Genomic DNA, 22,670 nt, shown 5'->3' on the forward strand with positions numbered 1-22,670 from the left:
TTGACAGTTCGATCATGGAATCACCAGTTCTTTAGGTTTACAGCTTCTAGTTCTTGTCTGGTCATTTGCAAAAGAGTTCTGGAAACTCCAAAAAGTATTAATATCTAAGTAGACATGGTCATGAATAATTTTATGGAACATGACCAGGCTATTGAATTGTCGTGTACACAGTTATACTGTGGGAGTTATGCGTTGGGGCTGGTCGCAGTTAGAGGAGGGGTTGCCCGACAAGTATGTCTAATTCTGCGAAAAACTTCTCATTTATAATAATGACATTTGCTGGGAAGCAAAAAAAAACTGCCCCAGCAAATGTCATTATTATAAATGAGAAGTTTTTCACGGAATTAGACATACTTGCCGGTCAAGAGGAGGGGGTAGCTTGAGATTCCTTAGCATGGTAGAAACGGAACTGTGATACTGAAGTCTCCTGTGATTATGCGAGCGTGCTCGATGTTGAATGGCCTCAATCTTACCATACAGACCATACAGAACTGCAGAACTCCACGTGGGGTTGAACCAAGCTCTTATAGGCTTGGGTTTTTACATGAGTTGGGGCATTGCTGAGATTTCTTTGGATAAACCCATTAACACTGTTGGCCTTTGCCGACACCGTATCTATGTGACTGTTCCACTTCATATCTGACACGAGGGTGACTCCTAGGTATTTATGCTGATTTGTTTCTCTAAGGGTGTGACCCAAGAGTGTATTGCGTTGGAGGACAGGTGACCGTTTCCTTGAAAACCACATGACGTTACACTTCTCTGGCTTAAAGTTGAATGGAAAAAAAAAATGCCTGCAGAACTAGACACTACAGTAGCTGTAGTGGACTGGGGACATGTTTTTTTTTTGGAGCTAGCAAAATAGCCTGAACGATGCCTTCTGTGCTTTATTTTGAAGGTCAAACCCACCCTCATTTTGTCTGACCAGGGGGATGTTTACAATGTAGATAGTAAGTGTACTACTCATTGACCACCTATTTTTGGATTGACCACTTCCTTCACACAATGGCTTTCTCGCGTATAAAATCAAAAGTACGCATGGGACGGGGCGCTATACGCTGGAACATTCAAACATGAATACAAATCAAGAGAAATTAGGGGGATACAGGTAAATAACCTGAGGAAACGGAAGGAAAAAGAATTGATTTGAAGAAAATCCTCATTAGCATATAATACACGTATTTCATTGTTGACACGTATTTGCCCATTCACTCGATTTACATGCTTTTCAGTGGGAAAATGGGCGGTTGATTAAAATGATGAGCTTGCACCGGTGTAAAGTAAAAAATGTCACTTGAGTTTGTCGCCGATAATTCCGCGCATGCGATACAAGTCAACAATCTGAGCCTGGGATATGAATCTGCAGTATTTTCTGCCTCAAGTGGAATGAAATTAAGGTGAAACTGAGGGATATTTTCTAAGATACAAGGTATTTAATCAAAAAGTGGTTGGTGAGTAGTAGGTCCAACTATACAAAGTTTGTATTCACAAAGACTAAATTCGACTGAAGATGGACTTGGATTATCGCTGATTTATGCCCCTGTGCACTTGCCAGACCACTTGTGCCATACCACTTATTGTGTAGAACTTTATGCTTCAGCTAAGGGGAATTTTCCAATTTCCTATGGACAGTGATGGCCAGCTACATACGGTAGCTTGAGTGCAATTTGACTCATGAGTTAAACTTACAGAGCTCTAGCTTAAGGCATCCTTGTGAAACAGCCCCCTCAGTGTGGTAATGTGCTGTCAGACATGACTTTCAGTGCAATTAGTCCAGACCATGCTCAAGTCGGCATTAATGAACAAAGTAAAATCAGAAGTGCAGAATATCAGAACTTTCAAGAAAGTTCAACTAGTTGGCAGTGAAGAAATGACTTTTGTTTAAGTTGAATATAGTTTTAAGGATGTATTTTTATCAATTAGTAATTAGTCACAACCGTGACGACATATTACAATGAGAGAGCTGAAGATGTCATCACCTCACAACTCTTTTGCTGGTTTGTGTACGAAAATAAATACAGATAATTGAAATCATGTTTCTTGTCACTAGTTAAAGGACAAGTCCACCTTCATATACATAAGGATTGAGAGAATGCAGCAATATTAGTAGAACACATAGTGAAAGTTTGATGAAAATTGGACAATCCGTTCAAAAGCTACGAATATTTTAAGTATCTGCGCAGTCACTGCTGGAAGAGAAGACTACTACAGTGTATGATGTCACATGTGTACAACTATATATGGAAAATAAAAAGAGAATTTCACAAAACTTTACTTTTTGAATAAAGTGCACATTTCTTCTACTTGCTACTGACATATGTTAAAGGTAATATTATTCCCCCTGCCTTCTGAAAGAGAGAAGTCGAGTGTTCTTTTGTTATGCGAGAAAAATGAAAATATGTTGAATTTTCTTTATTCTTTCTTTATATCGTTGTACTCATGTGACATCACAAGCTATAGTAGTCTTTTCATCCAGCCGTGAATGAGCAGAAACTTAAAAAATTCATAACTTTTTAATGGATTGTCTGATTTTGCTCAAACTCTCACTGATGTGCTCTACTAATATTGCTGCATTCACTCAACCCACATGTCTATGAAGGTGAACTTGTCCTTTAAATTTATGAACTGCTGCAACCTCTGGTTTGTTATTAATACACAAACACAACAATTCGATGAGGCAGACACATCTTGTTATTGACTTTCTCTTAAAGTAGAAAATAGTGAACATTGGTGTGCAGTTTCATTAAAGACTTCTTCTCAGCCACTATGAATATTGTTGTGACTAATATCAGTTTATTCATGGAAACATTTGAAATCCATTCCATGAATACTTTATGATAGGTCTTATTTGTTAGTAAAACCTTCACCATTCTCTTTATCTCATGTGATGCAACTAGCCAGCAGAAAGATGATGTGATATTGTAATGGAAAAAAGCAAAACAATACTACATGATAAAATTGCATCAAGTATGGAACAGTGCTGCAATTGGAATGGTGCACTATGCAGAGCACTTAACCGATTAGCATTACCAATAAATGAATTGTTATTCTTCCTGTGTTAGGGAAGTGCTTCGTGTCTTTTGATACACGTTTACTGTAAGAGGTCTTTTCATTCTGGGAAGATGAAACCTAAATGGAGAATTTATACTAAAAAGAAGAGGTATGCACTGAGAATATGAATTGCTGGTGGTTTGTAAGTTGACTCTTATATTTTGCCTATACTGTCTGCTTGGTCAACAGGTACTTTGTAAGAGAGCTTGTGGAATTTTAATGCACAGACAATCTACTTTACCTTGGGTGTGAAAGTGCCATCAAGCTGGGTGAGACATTGTGGGAAATGAAGACCAAAGTGCTGTGGAACAGATAAGGACTCAAGATCTGACCCTCGGCTGCAATATGGCGAGGTCAGTGTCGAGACAGCTGTCGGGCATTTACTACATTTTAAATCTCGATATACATGCAGAAGTGCTCCAAGACGTGACAGCATCCCACTCGCGTAAAGCGACTGGACCTCCCTTTACTCATCAAGAATTCCCCAAGGGAACGTTGCTGGAGAGGGATGTGGCGGGAGCAGTCTCCTATGAGGGCACACTTGAAGATGTCATGTATATCATGCGCTCACTTGATGACAAAAATGGCAATTTCTTGTGCGCATCATCTTACTTGTCCCCTCTCAGTAGCAAGGAGAAGGACCTGCTTCAAGCATTGAGCAAGAGACAAGAACGCTATGAGATTTATTGGCATTCCAAGGACTTGCTGAGATTCGCCCAAACTATTCAGGTTGGGACACCAGTTTTCGTCAGGTTGAAAGTTGAGAATGCTCTTGTGGATGCTGCTGGTACTGTGAGATATGTGGGAAAACTGCCTGATCAACAAGGAATTCAGTTTGGAGTTGAACTAGAGGTACATTTTACAATCTGATGTTATGAGAAGATTTTATGATTGTTGAACTAAATTAACCAAATCTGAAAAGATATTTGATTAATTCAACAGTGTAAAAAACATTTTAAAAAAGAATGTTGATCATCTTCTCCTGTATTTCACAAAGGGGCGTAAATGGAGTGGCCCATGAGGGCCAAGGCATTGCTGATAAAGACATCTCCAGTCAAGAAATAGCATTGTTTGTAGATACCTGTGTTAGGGAGAGATGAAAGGACAAGTTAACCTTCATATACATGTTGATTGAATAAATACAGCAATATTAGAACACTCAGGGAAAGTTTGAGAAAAATCAGACAATCCATTCAAGAGTTATGAATTTTTGGTTTTAGTGCTGGCAGTGCTGAATGAGAATACTACTACAGTTTGTGACATCACACGCATAAAATGATATAAAGAAAATATAAAGGAAATTAAACATATTCAAACTTTTCTGGCATAATAAAAGAGCACTTGACTTGCCGGAGCACTGCGTCTTTCAGAAGGCAAGGAAAATGATATTACCCTTAGCATATATGTTAATAACAAGTGAAGGGAAATTGTAATATTCAAATAAATGGAAATGTTGTTGACTTCTCTTTACATATTTTCTTTGTATTGTTCTATGCATATGACATCACAAACTGTTGTAGTCTTCTCATCCAGCGATTGCGGCACTGAAACCTTGAAAGTTCATAACTTTTGAATGGATCATCCAATTTTCCTCCAACTGCACTGATGTGTTCTACTAATACTGCTGCATTTACTTAATACTGCTGCATTTACTCAATCAACATGTACACAATTATGACGGTGAACTTTTCGTTTAAAGCTGTTTGTGACAGTTCCTTGATGACACCCTAGCACCCCAAAATAAATCTGAAAGGGAAATCACTATTTCATTGCCCCATCGCCTTGATGATCATATTTTGCAGACGTCATTTCTTTGGATAAGGAAGCTTATTAATGCTGTAGGTCCTATCCTATATGTGGTCCCTATGGGTTCCTAGGGGCAGAGCTTCTGAGGAATAAAACACTTGGAATTTTAAGAAAGGTATTTTCTCTATTTAGAATGTAGTGTATAAATTTCATAATTAAATGATAGTAACTGCTTGGAGGGTCCAGTCCGATTATGTTCATTTATATTGACTGAGCATGACTCCATCTTACTAGTGTGACTAACAAAAGATATAGGGTAACTGCAAGTTTTGCTCAGTCTCGGGGAAAGGTGCATTCCACTGTTTGGTGGTAAACATACCAGTACTTAAGCAATGAATGACAGATGAGGCATAAACATAATATTGGTTTGGAAGGGTTTTTTTTTGTGGGTGTATCCAAGTAGTCTGAAGAAGAATAGTAGAAAAATCATTACAAAATATATTGAATGTATTTAGATATTTGTTTTGCCGCCCAAGTGATTTTGAGGGTATCATGAATCAACACAAGTCAACATTCATTTTGCACAACATAGGTCCTTTAAGTTGATAACATGTCCTCATGGGACATGGCAGAGAGATTACATCAGGGTCAAATTCACTCAGATGATTGTCCATCATCCTTGGGCTGTTGTTTTTTTCCTCGTAAATCACCTTTCGTTGTTTTTTCCCTGATTTAAAGGAATACAGAGGTTTAGGCACAACGGATGGTGTTTTTAGGCACCAAAGACTCTTCCATTGCAAGCAGGACTGTGGCGTGTTTGTCAAGATGAACAGGCTGAAGCAGCGCTACAATCCACCCAAACCTGAGAAGAGGGAAGCCCCGCCCAGTCCAGCGGGAATATATGTGGGGCAGAGGGTGTCAATATTCACAGAAGAGCAAGACCAGAGACAAGGAGAGGTCATATACTATGGAAAGCCAAAGACTGCCAATGAAGAATATGTTGGCATACACCTGGTAAGAATATGCTGATAGGTCTAGTACTGTAGATGTGGTGTCTGAGATTGATATTAGTAGCATTATTATTGTTATTATTATTATTATTTTTTTTTTTTGGATATCTACCTGGGATTTATTCTGTGTGGTTGTTGACTGTTCAATAAACACACTTTGATTTAGCTAAGCGTTTCTGTAAGGCAGGAAAGCTCATGTAGTAATTCTGTTGGTCTTTATAGATGGTCAACACATTTTCAGGGGTTTGTTCAATCTATATTGCATTTAGATTATTGAAACTTGTTTGCAAAGTATATAAATATTTTCAAACATATATAACTCTTTTTAAAAGGGTTTAAAACAGCATTTATTATATAATTTTGGTGGCTGATAGACCAATGGAAATTACTATAGCATTTCACATGACATGAAACTAATGTGGATATAAAAGCAGAAAAAATTGTTGTGTGATCGTTATGTGTAATACTTGTTTATATTTTGACTCTGCAGATAATAAAAACAGGCAAATTTCACCTTACCCTGTCGAGTGTGAAACATTACTAACACAAAAATTTCCACTTTTACTATTCTCTGTTTAGCTCATGGTGTGTGCATGGCTGATGCTGTGATTCTCACCAAATTCATTTGCAATACACTCTTGTTATAAAAGAACCTGAATGGTGAATTCCAATCCGACCTCTTCTATCCGGCCTCCCTTTATCTGGATCTCTCTATTATGCGGATGTGATGTTGGCAAGATTTTTTTCTTTCTTTTTTTGATCTAATGATTACCTTACAGGGAATAGCAGGATTTCAAACTCCCCAAATTCCTACTGAAACTCAAAGGAATTACATATTATTCCAAACATAATTAACATATAGATATTCACATCTAATTTTCATCTAAATATCATGCATCCAGACATTCACTACCCCCAAATAATGGTGTAGTGTACACTACCTGCAATAGGTTACTTGTAGGCCTATAGCTGCAGTTGGAGAGGCAACTGCGTGTATTAAACATAAGAGCCTCCCATATCCGGCCGAATCCCTTATCCCGATGAGAGTCGATCCCGACATGTCCGGATAGGAGAGGTCGGACAGCATAGTGACATGTGTCATGAGGTAAGGCTCTTGAGTCCCCTACTCTCCATTCCTCCTTCTCCACTCACTGTTCATGTCATGACTGATGTCACTCCTCTAAAAAAAAAAAAAAAATCTCCATACTACCAGGATTCCACCTGTAAAGTACATGAAAGAAACAACGGCGTGTACAAGAACAAGGAGAGGCTGTTTACCCCACGAGACGTCGCCCACACCATTCTAGTTCCTGCATTCAGTGTCTTTCCTACTGGCTGCTTAGAGGATGATCATACAGGTGATGACTGTTGTTTTTCTGCACGGCACTGAACATACCAAAGAACTTTATTTTTGCCAACAACATGTCCACACTCAGTTAATCAATATTTTCAATATATTGAAACTCGAGTCAGGGACAGGCTCTGAATATGGTTTGAAATTTAAAACAATCTATGCCTCTGAGTTGAAGAGTTTTGTGAATGTTTTGTAATTTGGCTGTCTACATTCATAAAGGTTAAACTCTCAAGAAGTTTTTCAGAAGGCCGATGCCATCTACAACCACTGAAAAATCTATAATCAATCTTTGGGGGAAAAAAAGTTTGACATGTGATATCTTGAGATGTGTTTATAACCACTTAACATATTCAGGTGAAATTTTGTTGAAAATTGTAAGTCATATGTAGAAAGTGCTGATACCTTTTCAGTCAAAACTATACCAAAGTTTTATATTCTTCCTGTGTGTAAATTTCATGCAACCTATTTAGTGAATCTATAATAAGCTCTCTTTTTGACCCTCCCATCCCCCCCCCCCACTTCTGCATCTTGGCAGATGGTCAAAAGATTCACCTACAAGTGTATTCCGGCGTAAACCAGGCACCCGATATTCTCACCATGTTCAGTGTTCAGTTCTCGATGTTGCATACTTTATCAATCTACTGTGAGGAGACTTTCCCTCCCCCCCCCCCCAAAAAAAAAAAAAAAACCAACAACAACCAAGAAACAAATACAAGAATAAAGAGAGAGAGGGAGAGGGGGGGGGGGGAGAGAAGGAAATGAAAAATAAAAGAGAGAAACTGTTTGCCTTGAGATACTGTTCATAGCAATGTAGATGGTTCGATTGTTATGCAACGTATGTTTGACTTTTCTCTTTTAGTTCAAGGTGCAGAGTTAGAGGACAGCTTTGAGGACCTGTCCGATTACGATATTGGCGACTATGTCACCATATTCACCCAGGAGGGGGAGAAGGAGGGTGTGGTACTCTGGAAGGGTGTACCAATGGCGGGCAGAGAGCCGTATGTAGGAATCGAATTGGTGAGTGACAGGAGCAGAAATCCTAGCTGGATCAACAGCAGTGCAAAATGTCATGGTGGAGAATCAGTGCATTCCTGACGACATTCGACTATTCAGCCAGAGGCTGCATACTGTAAAAGCTGATATTTCTGCGAATTTTTACAAATCACTGTTGGGCCATGAATTTAAATACACACGAAAATATTGCCACCTGATCTTGATCGCATTAAATTCATGGACAAGCATTAGTGCACGTATGATAGTCTCCTTGTCAAATCACGATAACGTCTCCTGAAAATGTCTGTGACCTCCTCATTTGTGAAAAAATCTGTATGCAAAATGACAGTAGCAAGAAATGATATCTGCATTATAGGTGTGTCTAGGGTTTTTTTCTTTAAGTTTTTAGCACTTTTTTCCAGGGGTACAGTGACTGTTAAACCATTTCCTATGATTTTTTGAAACATGCATAATGTGTTTGCTGCATCTTGTGGGTACGGGAGTTATTGGTGTGTCATGCTATGACCAGTCAAGAGTTCTAGCCAGTGGCAAAACTGATGCAGTGCAGGGGTTAACTATGGAAACTAGTCCAAAACCCACTCTGTTGTGTCTCATGGGTTAAACAATTCCATAGTTCCCCCATATATGCACACAATTCCTGCTGAAGCACTCAGGCCTGTGCATGGTTTGTCTATTGACTGTCTACAGATGCTAGATGAATAGATTGTGAGATGTGGGTACCACCTGTACTTAAGCGCATAGCTTCGATGCATGACTTCAAAGGAGAGCAGTTGTTCCTTCTACATCTCTAATACCCCCTGCTACAAGGGTGTTTGGGTACTGCGTATAATACCGATGCTTTTGCAGCTGTTTTACTAGTATATTGATATCTGCAAAATTGATGACACATTTAATGTTACCTCTTGGCAAACAAGTGCACTGTATATATGTGACCCGCTACAACGAAAGGATCCGAAAGTCAAGGGAGGTCGATTTTCTTAAAATGATGTGACATTATTCCCTTTGCTCCTTTCAAATGTAACATGACTCATAAAAGTACTCGGTTGCAGAGATATTGGTGATTTTATGAGACCATGTTGAGTGGTCTAGGAAATCAGCATTTTAAGAAAACCACCTTCAAATTTTCCTCTCTGATGCAATTGTGATCAAGGAGAGGTAAAACATTTTTCGCCTCTTGACAATAGAAGGTCCACTCATAGCAACCTCCGTGATGTTCAATCAAGCTTGGCGCCGGCCCTCTACACATGACCAGTCAGTAACCAGGATGCCACGCACTGACCAATAAGATCACTCCCTCGTTGCTATGGGTGAAGTCCATCTGCAGCACTAAATCTAAATCTTTGGACACGTTTCAGTTCCGTTGAAAGTGGGAAAATCATGGTCCAGAAAAACACTAATTTCTTGCCTTTCCTTTGATCATTGAGCTTCAAAATTTCTATGCAGAAAATTGTAGAAAATTTCTATGTATCTACGGTAATATATTTTTCTTGTTTTTAAAAATTGCAAAAGAAATACTTTGTTTTTATACGTTGTCCTTTACATTTCTTGGTTTTGTCCATATGTGTGCAGAGCAAGCAAAGTAAGCAGTGTGAACAGTTCAGTGATGGGACTTTCAGAGCCAAAAGATTGTTTTTTCCCCCAAATCCTGAGAGAACAATCTTGGTTCCAGCCTCTTCAGTTGTCAAGACTCTCACACCAGGTAGGGATGGAAGTGTGATGTTAAGAGATTTAATGTTGTTGTGGATAGGGAATCCCGATATGAACTGCAAAGTGCCCTCAAGCTTCCATGGAAATACAGACAATTTCTGCAGAAGCACTACGAAAAATGCTGTGAAGTTTGGTGCAGTCACCACACAGCTCCTACAACAAAGAGAAGTGCTGTGAGGTTACACTGCACAAAATTGCTGTGATATGTGGTGAATATACACTGAACATCTGGAGAGAAAATTGCCAAGAATTCTGCTGAACAAATCAAAACAAAGCAACAAAAAATCATTCTGACTTAGTGTAGAGTATAACACAGAGAAGAGCATCGTAAATGTATCAATACACACTTTTGAAAAGGAATGCTAGCAATATAAACCTTGCTGTAAATGGCCAAGTCAAGTGCTGCCTATACACCTGTTTTTTAATAGATACTCGCCTTCGGTATGTTTTTCCTCCTGTGATGTGGGGCATTGTTGAAGTAATCATGGTGAATAGGGTCAAACTCACAGTCAAGGGTTATTATTAACCCTTGGGACGGGTCCCGAGTATACTCGGGCAAGTGTCTATGGGAAATACGCATTGTAGCAAAATCAACCTGCCCTCAATGGATTAAGTTACTTCTGTTATTTGTACCAGGTTGCACATTTACCAGAATAAAGGAGGTTATTGGGCCAAGGTAAACATTTCCCAGCACAAACACGTGAAATATAGTATGGTAATATACACACGTATTTGTATAATAATTGGTATGAACTCTTAATCGTTTTGATATGATGCTGTATATTTGTTACGTTAATGTAATCGGTATTTGTCATTGTTGAAATGTTCATACAGTGTCTGTTGTTTGATGTAATTGATATGTTTTTCAATATGATGCATTATAATTTAACATTCGGGCTGGTTCTTGGCATGTTAGTTTTGGTAAACTGTTATCAAATCAAATCAAATCAAATCAAATCAAATCAAAATATACTGTCCAATCAGAAACATTAGTGACATGACACTTTTGAGAATGGGAGCCGACAGCCTTTTTCGTATTCTGAAACTTTTGCGAATTGCCACTGACATTCAGTGCATTATGTAGACAAAAATTTTTGTGTACATTTTATTTCTGTAAAACTTGGCTCAGGAAATTTGCAAAAATTTCATGCATGCAAAAATTTGTGGTACATTTTATACCGGGTATGTGTATTTTCATCTCCCATACAAGACACCGTCAAAGATTCCCTTGAGCCTCTTCCAGAGAACTTGTACAAAGAGGGTAGAGTTTCGGAGAAACCCAGTGCGCCTCGGCAAATACCCCGCCCACCTCCAGACAGGGTACCTTTCCAGACTCCGCACTCTTTGAGCAGAGACCATAGCGATGAGCTCAAGCCTGGTTTTGTCACGCCAATAAGTGAGCCAAAGAGACCAGCGAGTGGTCTACCAAGTGAGTATGACTCAGGGGAAACATCATCTTTTGTTTTTTTTTGTTTTTTGTGTGTGTGTTTGTGTGTGTCACTTGTTCAGTATTTGATGTGTTCTGATACTAACTGGAAAATTCTTTGGAAATCCTTTTTGGAAAATTTCTGCCATTCTGCTTTTGTCTGATTCTACTGTACTTGTACATGGTGTTAAAAAGCACATCTGATCTACACTGTATGGTTTTCAACTATTGCATGATATGCATGATTCAGAAATGTACACCTTTGTCCTTTATTTCAGCTTAAATATCTATTTCTTTATCTATCAAAAATCAATTTATTTATCTCTATATCTATCTATTTATTTCAGTATTTATTTATTTATTTATCCATCTATCTATCTGTCTGTCAATTAATCTAACTATCTATAGATCACTATATTTCTATCTATAAGTGTTTACATCTTTGTCATCGTTTGTATCAAAGTATTGTCACATGTAGTGTTGATGGAGATGATTTAAATCTATCAAACTCTTTTGATGGAAATAGCTGAAAATTCTCCTCCTTCTGCCCCCCCCCCCATCATTATCCAACTATCCTGGATGTACACTGACTGGTCAGATGTCTCTGTTTCCAAGTTTCTCCCCTCACCTTGGTAGATTCTGGGAATGAGAAAGATGTGAAAATGTTTGAATATGAGCAATTGCATGAAGACACAATGAATCATGCATGATTACATAGAATCATGCATGATTACATATTGTTAATTATAAATGCCTGATTCGTTGGGCTGAAAAAATCAGAACCAAAAGTCATGAAATATTAACACAGTAGCTGGAGCCAATTGTATGGCAGAGTGAGAAATTACAGAAATGGTGGGGGGGGGGGGGGTGACTCTGCACAGAGTTTACTGGTCATTTCTAGTTCTGCATTTTTTGTTTTGATTTTGATTTTGTTTTTGATTTTGATTTTGTTTTTATATGCATGTGAACATTAGTTTGGGCATGGAATCAGTTTTTGTATGTAGAGTGTGTGTCTGTTTGTTAAGTGTTGTGCTGCTTTTGTTGTTTAATTTGAATAAGTAGATACCGCTGCAAAGAAATCCGGTAAAAAGGGCAAAGTGAGTGCAATGGAGCCTCCTTTCATCACCAAAGGATCTGCTCACAGAGAGGATGCAGGAGCGCCCGAGGAATTTCTTGAAGTTCACCGCCTCAAGTTGCAGGACAAAAAACTGGCAGCTGGCAAACGGGCTAAGAGTAATCCGGAGACCAGTCAGAGTGAGAGTTGGACCATGTCAAAATTTTTCAGCCTCGACAGATCCAAGGGGAAGAAGACAGCGGAGGACCCCTTGCTTAGGAGAGAGGTCGACAGGGATGACAAAAAGCACGGTAGCAAGAGGCACCCACTGAGGCGTGCTGATGCCTCGGCCTCAGATGACTGTGAGTCTTACACAATGTAACTTTGATACCGTTCCCTTTTTAAACACCCTGCCAATTCAACAGGGAGGAGAACAACATTTTTTGAAGAACCTTTCTAGGGTACCACAGGGCAAGGTCTTTGTTTTTGCCAATTTGACAGATCAACCACTCATAAATATATACAGTATATCACAACAATTTGCATCTCAAAATTGCTCCTGACTCCACAGAAGGACCACATTTTGTGCATTTTTTTTTTTTAAATTTGGGAGGGGGTTGATTCTCTGTACTGGTACACCACTCAATGCAATGGACGGGACATAGAGCGATACCCTGCTTGCATGCAGTTGCAACCACCTCTCATGTGTGACTGTAAAATTTAGTTTCTTGGAAACTTAAAACTTTCATATGCTATATCCAATTTCACAGAAAATTGTAGACTTTTTAAAAAAAAAATCTATCAGAGCTAACTTGAGCGTGGGTGTGAAATTGTGCTGCATGGCCTTATTTCCCCTTCAGATTTGTCCCCTAACCCAATTAGGGTTGCAACTCTGTACTGCGATTCTTGTCAACAATGCCATAATGGCTTTCTTCTTTCCAAAATTTATGTACATCACAATGATTGTGCATTGAAAATTACCCCCCATCACATTCTGTCATATGAGAAATTTTTAAACCAGTAGAGACGGCATTGTTTTAATCATTACGATCGACGCGACAATGCTAAAAATGATTTTGCTTGAAGCAGAGGGTGACTTCTTGCGGTGGTCTGCACACTTGAACAGTGAGTTCGGAATCTGCAGAATTGCCTAGCATGTTGAGATGAGACAGCATACATCATCATAGTCACAAAAAATTAAGAATAATTTCTTGGGGATCACCCAGGCATACTTGTTTTAAGGGTTTTTGTTTCCTTTAATAACAGTAGCTTGAGGAATGGGTAACTATTCATCAGAGTATTACCTCATTTTTGAATGCAAATTTTGATTTTGATTAAGTTCATAGAGTAGTATAATATTTGCAAATATGGTATGTCATGCATATATATTCCTCAAATAGTATATCAACATGGATGCTGAATACATCTCCATCACTATTTATGTAGCATGATCTAAATGAGCATTATTAAAAAAAAAAAAAAAAACACACACTAACAAACATTGGTATGGAGTGCTTACTGAATATGCATAAGAATGAGAAGCCCCATATGTTTATTTGTAGTACAGGTTGTATTTCCTTGTTGATACAATGTCTAAAGCACTCAGCAGTATTCAACTTACTAAATCTCTCATTCATTCCAGCATACTTTCTCAAGTAGTCAATTTTCTGTTTAATTCATAGATTTATATCTGTGCAGTTTGTGTTTCGTCTTGAAATTTTTTGTGATTGTGTGATTTTTGTGAACATTGTGCACTTTTCTTTTCTTTTTTTCACATTCACTATTTTAATTATTCCAAGGTGGTCTCGGTTACCAGGTTGTGATCAGTGGTTATTGGTGATCCAAACTGTGATTGTTTAAGGATACTGCATGAAGAATGTTTCCACTTTGAAAAATATGAGTTACATGCCACAGAATTCTGTATTATTTTATGAATACTATGCCTCCCTCGATGCTTTGCGCAATAACTTTGCAACACATAAAGGCCATGTCATGAGGTTTCTTGACTTTTTTTTTGTTCATGTCTCACACAATTTTTTAGACCATATTTGCAACTGTCGCCCATCACAAAGCCACGTTCATTTTCATAGGTTCTGCATGTCAACCCAAAACAGGCACAATTTGCGATTTTGTGTACAATATTTGTAAATTTCCTTTGGAAAACAGTGTTCTGTCATATTTTTATCATTGATCACTTTGATTGATTACTTTTATGCTAATTTTGGTAGAAAATGGTCAGTGACAATTTCAATAAAAAACAAAGAAAAACAAAAGTTGAAAATCAAAGAAATACAAAACAAATTTCAAACACAAGAAAATACAAAGTGAATTCAATGCTTTAGTGTTTAACAGGCTAAAATACGATTTTGGGCTGAATTTGCATAAGTAATTATCAAAACTAGAAATTGATAATTTCAAAAAATCTTAAGAAATAATCATGTACTAGTAGATTACAATGTGGGCGTTGTGCATGCCAAATTTCATTGCAATTATTCCACTGATGGCTGAAATAATAGGGGAGGGGGGTCTGGGTATGGAAAACCGTTCCCCCTCCGGACTTAGCATAGCTAATATAGCCTGACCTGATTAGGGTTAAACAAGAATTAAAGAAAAAAAAAAACAATTCCCTCAGAAATTTGCAGAGGCAGAGTGGATGCGATAAACTTTCTTGTGGAATGATTGAATTTCAGTGTCGTTATACATAGAGATGTGTTGATGTACATGTTAATTTAACTGAGCTTTATGATATTTTTAGCTGTCTTTAATAGGGAGAGTCTAGAATATACCAGCTTGGCTAACAGTGTTAGTTATGAACTCATGTGATTGTTTGTTTGCTTGTTAGTTTCTTTGTTTTTTGTTTTTTTAAGGATATTGCAGTTTTATGTCAACACATGAATATTTGTAGGCCTACCAGACACAATACGTCAGAAATGAGTGAAATAATTTGTCACCATACTTTGTGTTTTAAGCAGCAGAATAAAAGAAAGAATAAAGAATACAGAGCAAACTCCTGACTGCACTATTTATGTCTTTATACGGTCCCAGACACTCTGGATGATGATGTCCTACATGCCGTTGCTGTGCATGTGGCCCCTATCTGGAAGAAATTTGCCAAGGATCTCAAACTCACTGACAGTGAGGTTAAGAACATTGACAGCCGCCATGTCAGGGACAGGGACTGCACATTAGACATGCTCCATAAGTGGCGTGAACAGATGGCATGCTCGCGGGACAAGCTGCGGCCGCTGATCCTGGCGTGCCGCAAAGCGGAGTTGGATGGCCTTGCAAATGAGATCGAGCAGGGTGAGGATGGTGGCAGTGGTTTGCTATTTAAGAAAGGAGTTGGCACTTTTTCTTTCTTTTCTTTTTTTTTTCACCAAAAGAGAACATTACAAGTATCACGTCATTTCAAAGTGAGCAAAAATCCAACAAATATCTCAGTGATAACTTTTTCCAACAAGAAAAGAACCTGTGAGAACCTATCGAAGGAGAGTCTGTGAGATAACCTGTGAGCACCTATGGAGTTCCAGTGAGAACCTATGAAGAACCTATGAGATACACTTGAGAACCTATGAAAGAGCTTGTAATGACCTATGAAAGAGCCTGTAAGAACCTTTTAGAGTTCCAGTGATAACTCAAGAGATGACCTGTGAGATGCTATAAGAATTCCAGTGAGAGCTTATGATAGGATTTGTGAGAACCTGTGTGGGGACAGGAAAGAATCTTTAACGAGATCCTGGTAGAGTGTATGAAAGAACCTGTGAACCCAGAGCTACCTGATCTTGCAGGAGGCTTCCTGAAAACTCAAATATCTCTTCATGTCTGGACAAGACAACATAATAATCTTCCTGATTTGGGAATCAATATTTTTTGCTGATAGTGATGCATGTAACATACAGTCATCTCCCTAATTACTCTGTGCAATTTCCCTGATTATGATGGGTGAATGTTGGCAGCCCTGTGAACCTTCTAGTCCCCCACTCATGGGCGTTTGTGTTCATTCGCTCTCTTAGGGCTAGATGACGAGGACATGCTGCTCTACATCGCTGGACATGTGGGTGCAGACGTGTGGAAGCTGCTTGGCCAGCGCCTGGGCCTGGCGCCAGAGTACCTATCACAGCTGGAGCTGGAGGAGCATGACCTCACCCAGAGGGTCTACCACATGCTGCTGGACTGGCGGGTCATCCAGCCATTTGAGGCGGACAAACAGCTGGTGCTGGCGGAAGCATTGCGTAGCTTCGGCCTTAATGACCTTGGGCTGGAGGTCTGCCGAGGTACCTGTTCAGTGGTAGTCAATTGATACATTCAAGGGCTGTCCTAAAGCATACCATACCATATACGTTGTACCATGCCCGTGCCAAGGATGTGTTAAAACGCTCCTAAAATGTACTGTATCATTCTATAGGTCAAGCCAAAAGTTGACCACTTCCTAATGTGCTCTGAAAACATACCATAACCATAACAGAAGTTGGCATCAGAGGAATGTGCATAACATGCATGTGTGTCACAATGCAAGGAGTTGATTCTCTTTGTTTGGGATACCTGCAAGTAATGACCCAGTTGCTACAAAACATGGGACCTGCTCTAAAAATGACTTATGAGGTATGATTTCTCCACAGAGCGCTTGAATGCTACCAAATCTGGCACGCTATGGTACAGTACGCATTAGATTGGCTCGCTTTGGTTCTCTTTTGAGTGCTCAACATGGCCAATGACCTTTGAAAAAGTAGAAGGCCCTACTCTAAGACTTCATCCCTGAATGGTGATGGAGGCATCATGCATTTCATTTATCCTTCAATCCATCTACCCATAGACTCCGGCAAACTTGTAAGAATACTGTAAAATGAGGAATGTTCGCGTGCATTTTAATTTCGCGAATTTCGCGAGTGCCAAGATCCGCAAAATTTCTTGTCTACACTTTATGCATTGAACGCCAGTGGCAATTCGCGAACATTTCATGCCACAAAAAAGGCCGCCGACTCCAATTCAAAATTCCAATTTCAAATTTCAAAATTTCGTGCTGCGAATATATCATGTTTTACAGTATTTCGACATAACCCCTTTGATATTCTCCCTTGATACTTGGACGTGGGCATGCAACATGAGGTTAGATCACTCATTCAGACTTTGAGTGAATTCTTGTAAATGCCATGTTCAGAAGTCACAGAACTCTGGCTGCAAATTTTGCTCTCCAGCCATAAGTTCAGAAAGAAATGTCCAATGCTGTTGTTGTATGTCAAGCAGGATGGGAATACACCCAGGCATATTTAATTCAAAGGGGCTATCAAAACGTTCTGTCTTCAAGCTGTAGTGTTGGAGATCAGTAGACTTCTGTTTTGATGTACCATATGAAGGGCCACGCTGTTTGTAGAATTTAGTGATTGCAGAAAAAGGGAGAGGTTTCCAAGTCTGCTGTAAGCAGCAGTTGAATCAGTTCAGTTCTAAGATTGTCTGATTACCAGAAAACAAACTGTTCATCTTGCGTACATTGCTCTAAAAAAGTGAAGATTTATGGTTAAAGTGAGTTGAGTGAAGAGAACCAATCTTCCTTTAATAGTGGGAATGATAATAGAGAAATTATGATGTGATGAATCCCTGTGAATAACTCTCTATTTAGCATCCTTTGGGATTCTCAAATTGGCAGTGTTGTCAAAGTAGGTCATCCTTTGACTGATTTTTCATCTTATTTCTAGGACTCTCCCTGCGTATACTTGACCATGTCAGCAAAAGTATTGGGAAAAGCTGGAAGCTCTTCGGCCAAAAGCTCGGGCTTTCCGATGAAGATATTGGCCGTGTGACTGACAGGGGGAATGATACCAACACTGCACGAGGCATCCTTGACAAGTGGAAGAGACGCCAAGATAGGAATGTGGACCTCCTTGGGGTGCTATCTGGTGCCCTCTCAGCATGCAAGAAACCCAAATTAGCTCAGATGGTCATCAAAGGTAAATTTTCTCCCTTGTCCTCATTTTCATTTTTTTTTTCTTTCTTCTTCATTTCTATTTCTTTCTTCTTCTTTTTTTTTGTTCAATAGGTCAAAGGTATCATTGGAACGGCATCTGAATGATTTTTTTTATCTCTTTTTGGCTTTTTGTCAGAGCAAACTATCATTTTATCATCAAACAGTTGTACAATGCTCTAGAAACTAGAAAAAATACATTTACTGAGTACCAATTAACAAGTCACACAGAGCAACTGGTTTATCAGTGACCTTTGATCAAAGCATGTTTTGATAACAAATTGTTTCTGGCAGTAATTGTGTCTTCAGTTTCTATTGCTTAGCAATGTTCAGCTCTGTGTATTTTATATGTCTACTATAGTGACTTAGTTATATCTATTCCTGGGTTTTATCCAATCGTGAATGAAGCCAAACATTGACTAAATGCAATTGACTAAAATCTTTCAAGCTTACACCGAGCCTAATACCAACTTTGTCCGCAAATTCTCTCCTAATTCTGTAAAGAGTTACGACCAGTAACTGGAGAGGAGTTTCAACATATAGATTACTAAACTTATGTTTCCCTCTTGATTTTAGTTGCTTTCACTTTCTGCAACCCATTATGTTCAGATGAAATGCTGAGCAGTAATAAAATCAGAAAACTCTCTTGAAACTACACTTTTGCTCTCAAGAAGTTAGATGGTATGTATAGGGGCCAGCCATCCTTGTCAATCTTACAAGTATCAGAAAAATAGTGGAATACAAGGTGGTGTCAAGGGGAACCTTGCAACAAAGTCTCTGTATGCAGCGACAGTATTTAGCTTGTGCAAAGTGACTCTTTCTACACCCATTGCATAACACTGGAGTGGGCCTGATTAAGAGTGTTTAAAGAGGAATGTATTCCATTATCATTTCTTTGCTATATTCCATTTGAAAGGGATGGATGACGACGTTTTGGAGATCATCGCTAACATGATGGAGCACAAACTGGATGACATTCTTATGGCTCTCAGGGTGCCAGAGCGGGTGCGTTTCGGCACCAAGGACCGTGGCCCGCCCACCACCGTGGAGCTCCTGAAGTGGTGGAGAGCGTGTCGTTTGGACGGTGCCTCCAATGGCCGCGAGCTCCTGCACAGCGTGCTCCAGAGGTACGGCTGCCACGATGCAGCCACCCTGCTCTGGCCCTGCTCCACCCCGACGAGCGAGGCTGCAGCAGCAGGAGAGGCAGAAGACCTGTGGCCGCTCAAATGGCCACCAGCACCGGCACCAGCAACAGCACCACCTCAGCTCATTCCACAAGGTAATTAAGAATCATTGTTTCTGATACACATCTCTGTTAAAGGTGGAAATCCCTCTCACCCAAACTGGGTGGGGAAAAAAACCCAGGTTTCAAAAGGCCTCGTGGCTGCGCCACTCGGTCTTGCGTTCAACCCTTTCTCGCAGTGCTCGGTGTGGCAAGTTAGTCTCAATCTTCAGCCATGAGGCCTTCTCAAAAGGCTGTATCAAACCAGGAACTTGAAATTAGGCAGAGTTTTATGTTTTGTGTTTTAGATAAAAAACTTTACAACAAAAAAGGGGAAATTATAAGGCAAAAAGTATTGTGGTGGATGCGATGTTGTGGATGGAGCCCACAGTGACTGTATGAAGCAGGGCGGGATGTCACTAGTGCTGTGTGATATTTTATGAAGTAACCGTATGAAGCAGCACATTTGTCAAAATTGCTTTGCTATGTCACTATTGCTTTGTTACATTTCACAAAGTGACCATACAGAGCAGCATGCGATGCCACAAATCCTTTCTGATATCACAGTTTTGCTTTGTGACATCATTTTCCAACAACTATTTAGAAAAAAGTCATCATAAAGTGATGCCATTTTCCAAATAGTTCAAAATATTGTGGAGTGGCAAACATGCAAACATTCTGAAATAGTCAGAAAACTGTATAACCATATAAGAGTCTTTCAACTAATTACTGGAGAATGAATTTTTAAAATCCAAAATATGATGCAGCTATGCTAACCTGTATCTGACCTTTGCACTTTATGAGGACGAAGAGAGGTGTACTTTATGTATCATGTGACTTTATATATTTTGTGTCTTTTAAGGAATCTTACAGTATACCATGATAACTAAAATTTTCATATACAGATACTTTTATAAATTGCTACTTGATGGGTATTTCCATGTGTTGTTAATTTTGCGGTTATTAGGATCTAGTAATTTTCACTTCACCTTTCACGAAATGAAAAGAGTGCATAAAAAGAAAGAGCACCAGTTCTGTGATATTTTTACTGGATGATTCCCTGCACATAAACAAGTAGTGTGTTTTTTATTCAAAGTACTGTACTAGTGTATTGCTATTCCCCAGATATCACAACATCATGGTCCTCACAAAATGCTTGGCACATGCATGGCTTTTTTTTTTTTCAGTTCTTTAGAAATGGTATCTTCACACATTATCATCATGATTTTAAAAAAAAAAAATATTTACACATTGTTTGCAATATGATTCAAGAAAATGAAAATACAGTGAAAAATCGTGAAAAACCCAGCTTGTGTAGTATGCTGAGCATCATGTAAAAGACCATGGGTTGTTTTGAGCTTCAATGCACTAGAGTGCCTATCTGATATCAACTACCATTCAAGTGTAGATTTGTGTTCCAAGGTAATGATGGGTACTGTAAAACGAGGAATGTTCGCGTGCATTTTAATTTCGTGAATTTCCCGAGCGCCAAGATTCCCAAAATTGAAATGCACGCGAAAGTTGGTGTCTACACTATGTGCATTGAATGACAGTGGCAGTTTGCGAAAATTTCGTGCCGCAAAAGAGGCCGTCAGCTCCAATTTGCGAAAAATTCATGCCGCGAGTATATCATGTTTTACAGTAATATTGGCCTTACAAAAGGGTCAGCAACATCAAAGCCACAAGCAAATTTGATGTTGATCTGATGCATTTGTATCTGTGTTGGTACTACTGACATTCTCTCTTTGTTAGTATTTATGATCTTATCCAAAGTTTGGCAGTAAGCATGATTGCAAACATGTGAGAAATTGCATAATGAGGCGTTATGTTGAACTGCAATTCAACAAACACTTTGTGAAATGTGTTTTAATCAACAAAAATTCAGGAAAACCAGGGAAGCCTGTGGGTTTTGAATGAAGGCATATCTATTGCAGTGCTTGATGTGGACTCACCCAGTGAATACATTGTGTATTGTTAAATTGTGGTTGAAATACAATGTAGATATAAGACATTTAGGAGACTGAATGTGGCTATGTGTCTGCATCTATTTTTCCCTTTCAGATGTTACAACTGCTGTTGTCTTAGCAGAAATTGGGAAAGTACCTTGCCAACCCATCAACCTGGCGGCCATACTCGACGTCCCGAAGACCAAGCGCGACAGGATTTTCAAAGGTTGGAGTGAGATGAGCAAGAGGAATTTCTTCTTGCTAAGGGACTGGGTCGACAGACATGAGGGTGTTTATCCTGGACATAACCTTGGGATGCAGCTTTGTAAAACCCTACTGGAGGCAGGCTTGGTGGAACACGCCGAACTGATCGTCCAAGGTACGTACTTAGCCTTGTGCAGTCAGAGTTTTTCTCATCTTCCATATGGGGTTGAATTTTGGACAATTCGCTGCTGAGTGCACTGCATACAACATACCCGATTGTCCGTATTGTGCTTTTTGCATCGCATAGTGTTAACATTATGTGGAGAAATCTTGAAAGTACAACTGGGGGACTGGACAGAACGTGATTGTGTGATAGTGGAACAGTTTGTAAACTCAAATGACAGATAATGTTATACCACGGAACTATGATATGGACAGGGCCGCAGTGGATATAATAAAGTCTTTTCATCTTTGCAACGCTACAAACAAACAAACAAATGAACAAACAAACAAAGAAACTAACAAACTATCAAATTAACATACTTGAGGACAGATTGTTATGCACTACACGCAGAAATGTCACTCAAAGCTTGCCAGTAAAAAAATAAAAACAAAATATTGGTCAGTGCAGTTCAGAGGTAACGGTAATTTCTAAATTTTGCAATCCAAAAATTTGGCGGACATGGTAGATTCAGCCATTGTTAATGATACGGAGTTATAGAATTAAGAACAAAAAACATATTTCACAGCATGGTGAACAGTTCTTATTGTGCATGAGATTGTGTGATATTGATTGCCTTGCAAAATCATACACAATGTACATTGTATACTGAATTCATAAATACATTTACTAACAGTCTTTGAACTTTGCCACATTTGTTTGTGAAACCATCTTTAATATGCTTGATGTTGACCAGTATACAAATGACGCACAGGTCTGAGTGCGTCAGTCGGAATTGTGTGCATAAGGTAACTAT

At 39.0% G+C, this 22,670-nt stretch overlaps 1 protein-coding gene across 1 annotated transcript in view; it reads left to right on the forward strand.

The window, feature by feature from the left end:
* Positions 1-3,612: 3,612 nt before the first annotated feature.
* LOC140232862 (uncharacterized) overlaps positions 3,613-22,670 on the forward strand; it is a 53,030-nt gene continuing 33,972 nt past the window's right edge. Inside the window, exons 1-12 of the mRNA XM_072312974.1 lie at positions 3,613-3,903; positions 5,536-5,811; positions 7,021-7,165; positions 8,021-8,178; positions 9,745-9,874; positions 11,093-11,311; positions 12,371-12,724; positions 15,408-15,665; positions 16,376-16,636; positions 18,056-18,307; positions 19,238-19,600; positions 21,605-21,868. Coding sequence (XP_072169075.1) covers positions 3,613-3,903; positions 5,536-5,811; positions 7,021-7,165; positions 8,021-8,178; positions 9,745-9,874; positions 11,093-11,311; positions 12,371-12,724; positions 15,408-15,665; positions 16,376-16,636; positions 18,056-18,307; positions 19,238-19,600; positions 21,605-21,868 — 2,971 coding nt within the window. The remainder of the gene's footprint in view (positions 3,904-5,535; positions 5,812-7,020; positions 7,166-8,020; positions 8,179-9,744; positions 9,875-11,092; positions 11,312-12,370; positions 12,725-15,407; positions 15,666-16,375; positions 16,637-18,055; positions 18,308-19,237; positions 19,601-21,604; positions 21,869-22,670) is intronic.

Source organism: Diadema setosum, chromosome 9, assembly GCF_964275005.1.
Source record: "Diadema setosum chromosome 9, eeDiaSeto1, whole genome shotgun sequence".
Taxonomy (NCBI): Eukaryota; Metazoa; Echinodermata; class Echinoidea; order Diadematoida; family Diadematidae; genus Diadema; species Diadema setosum.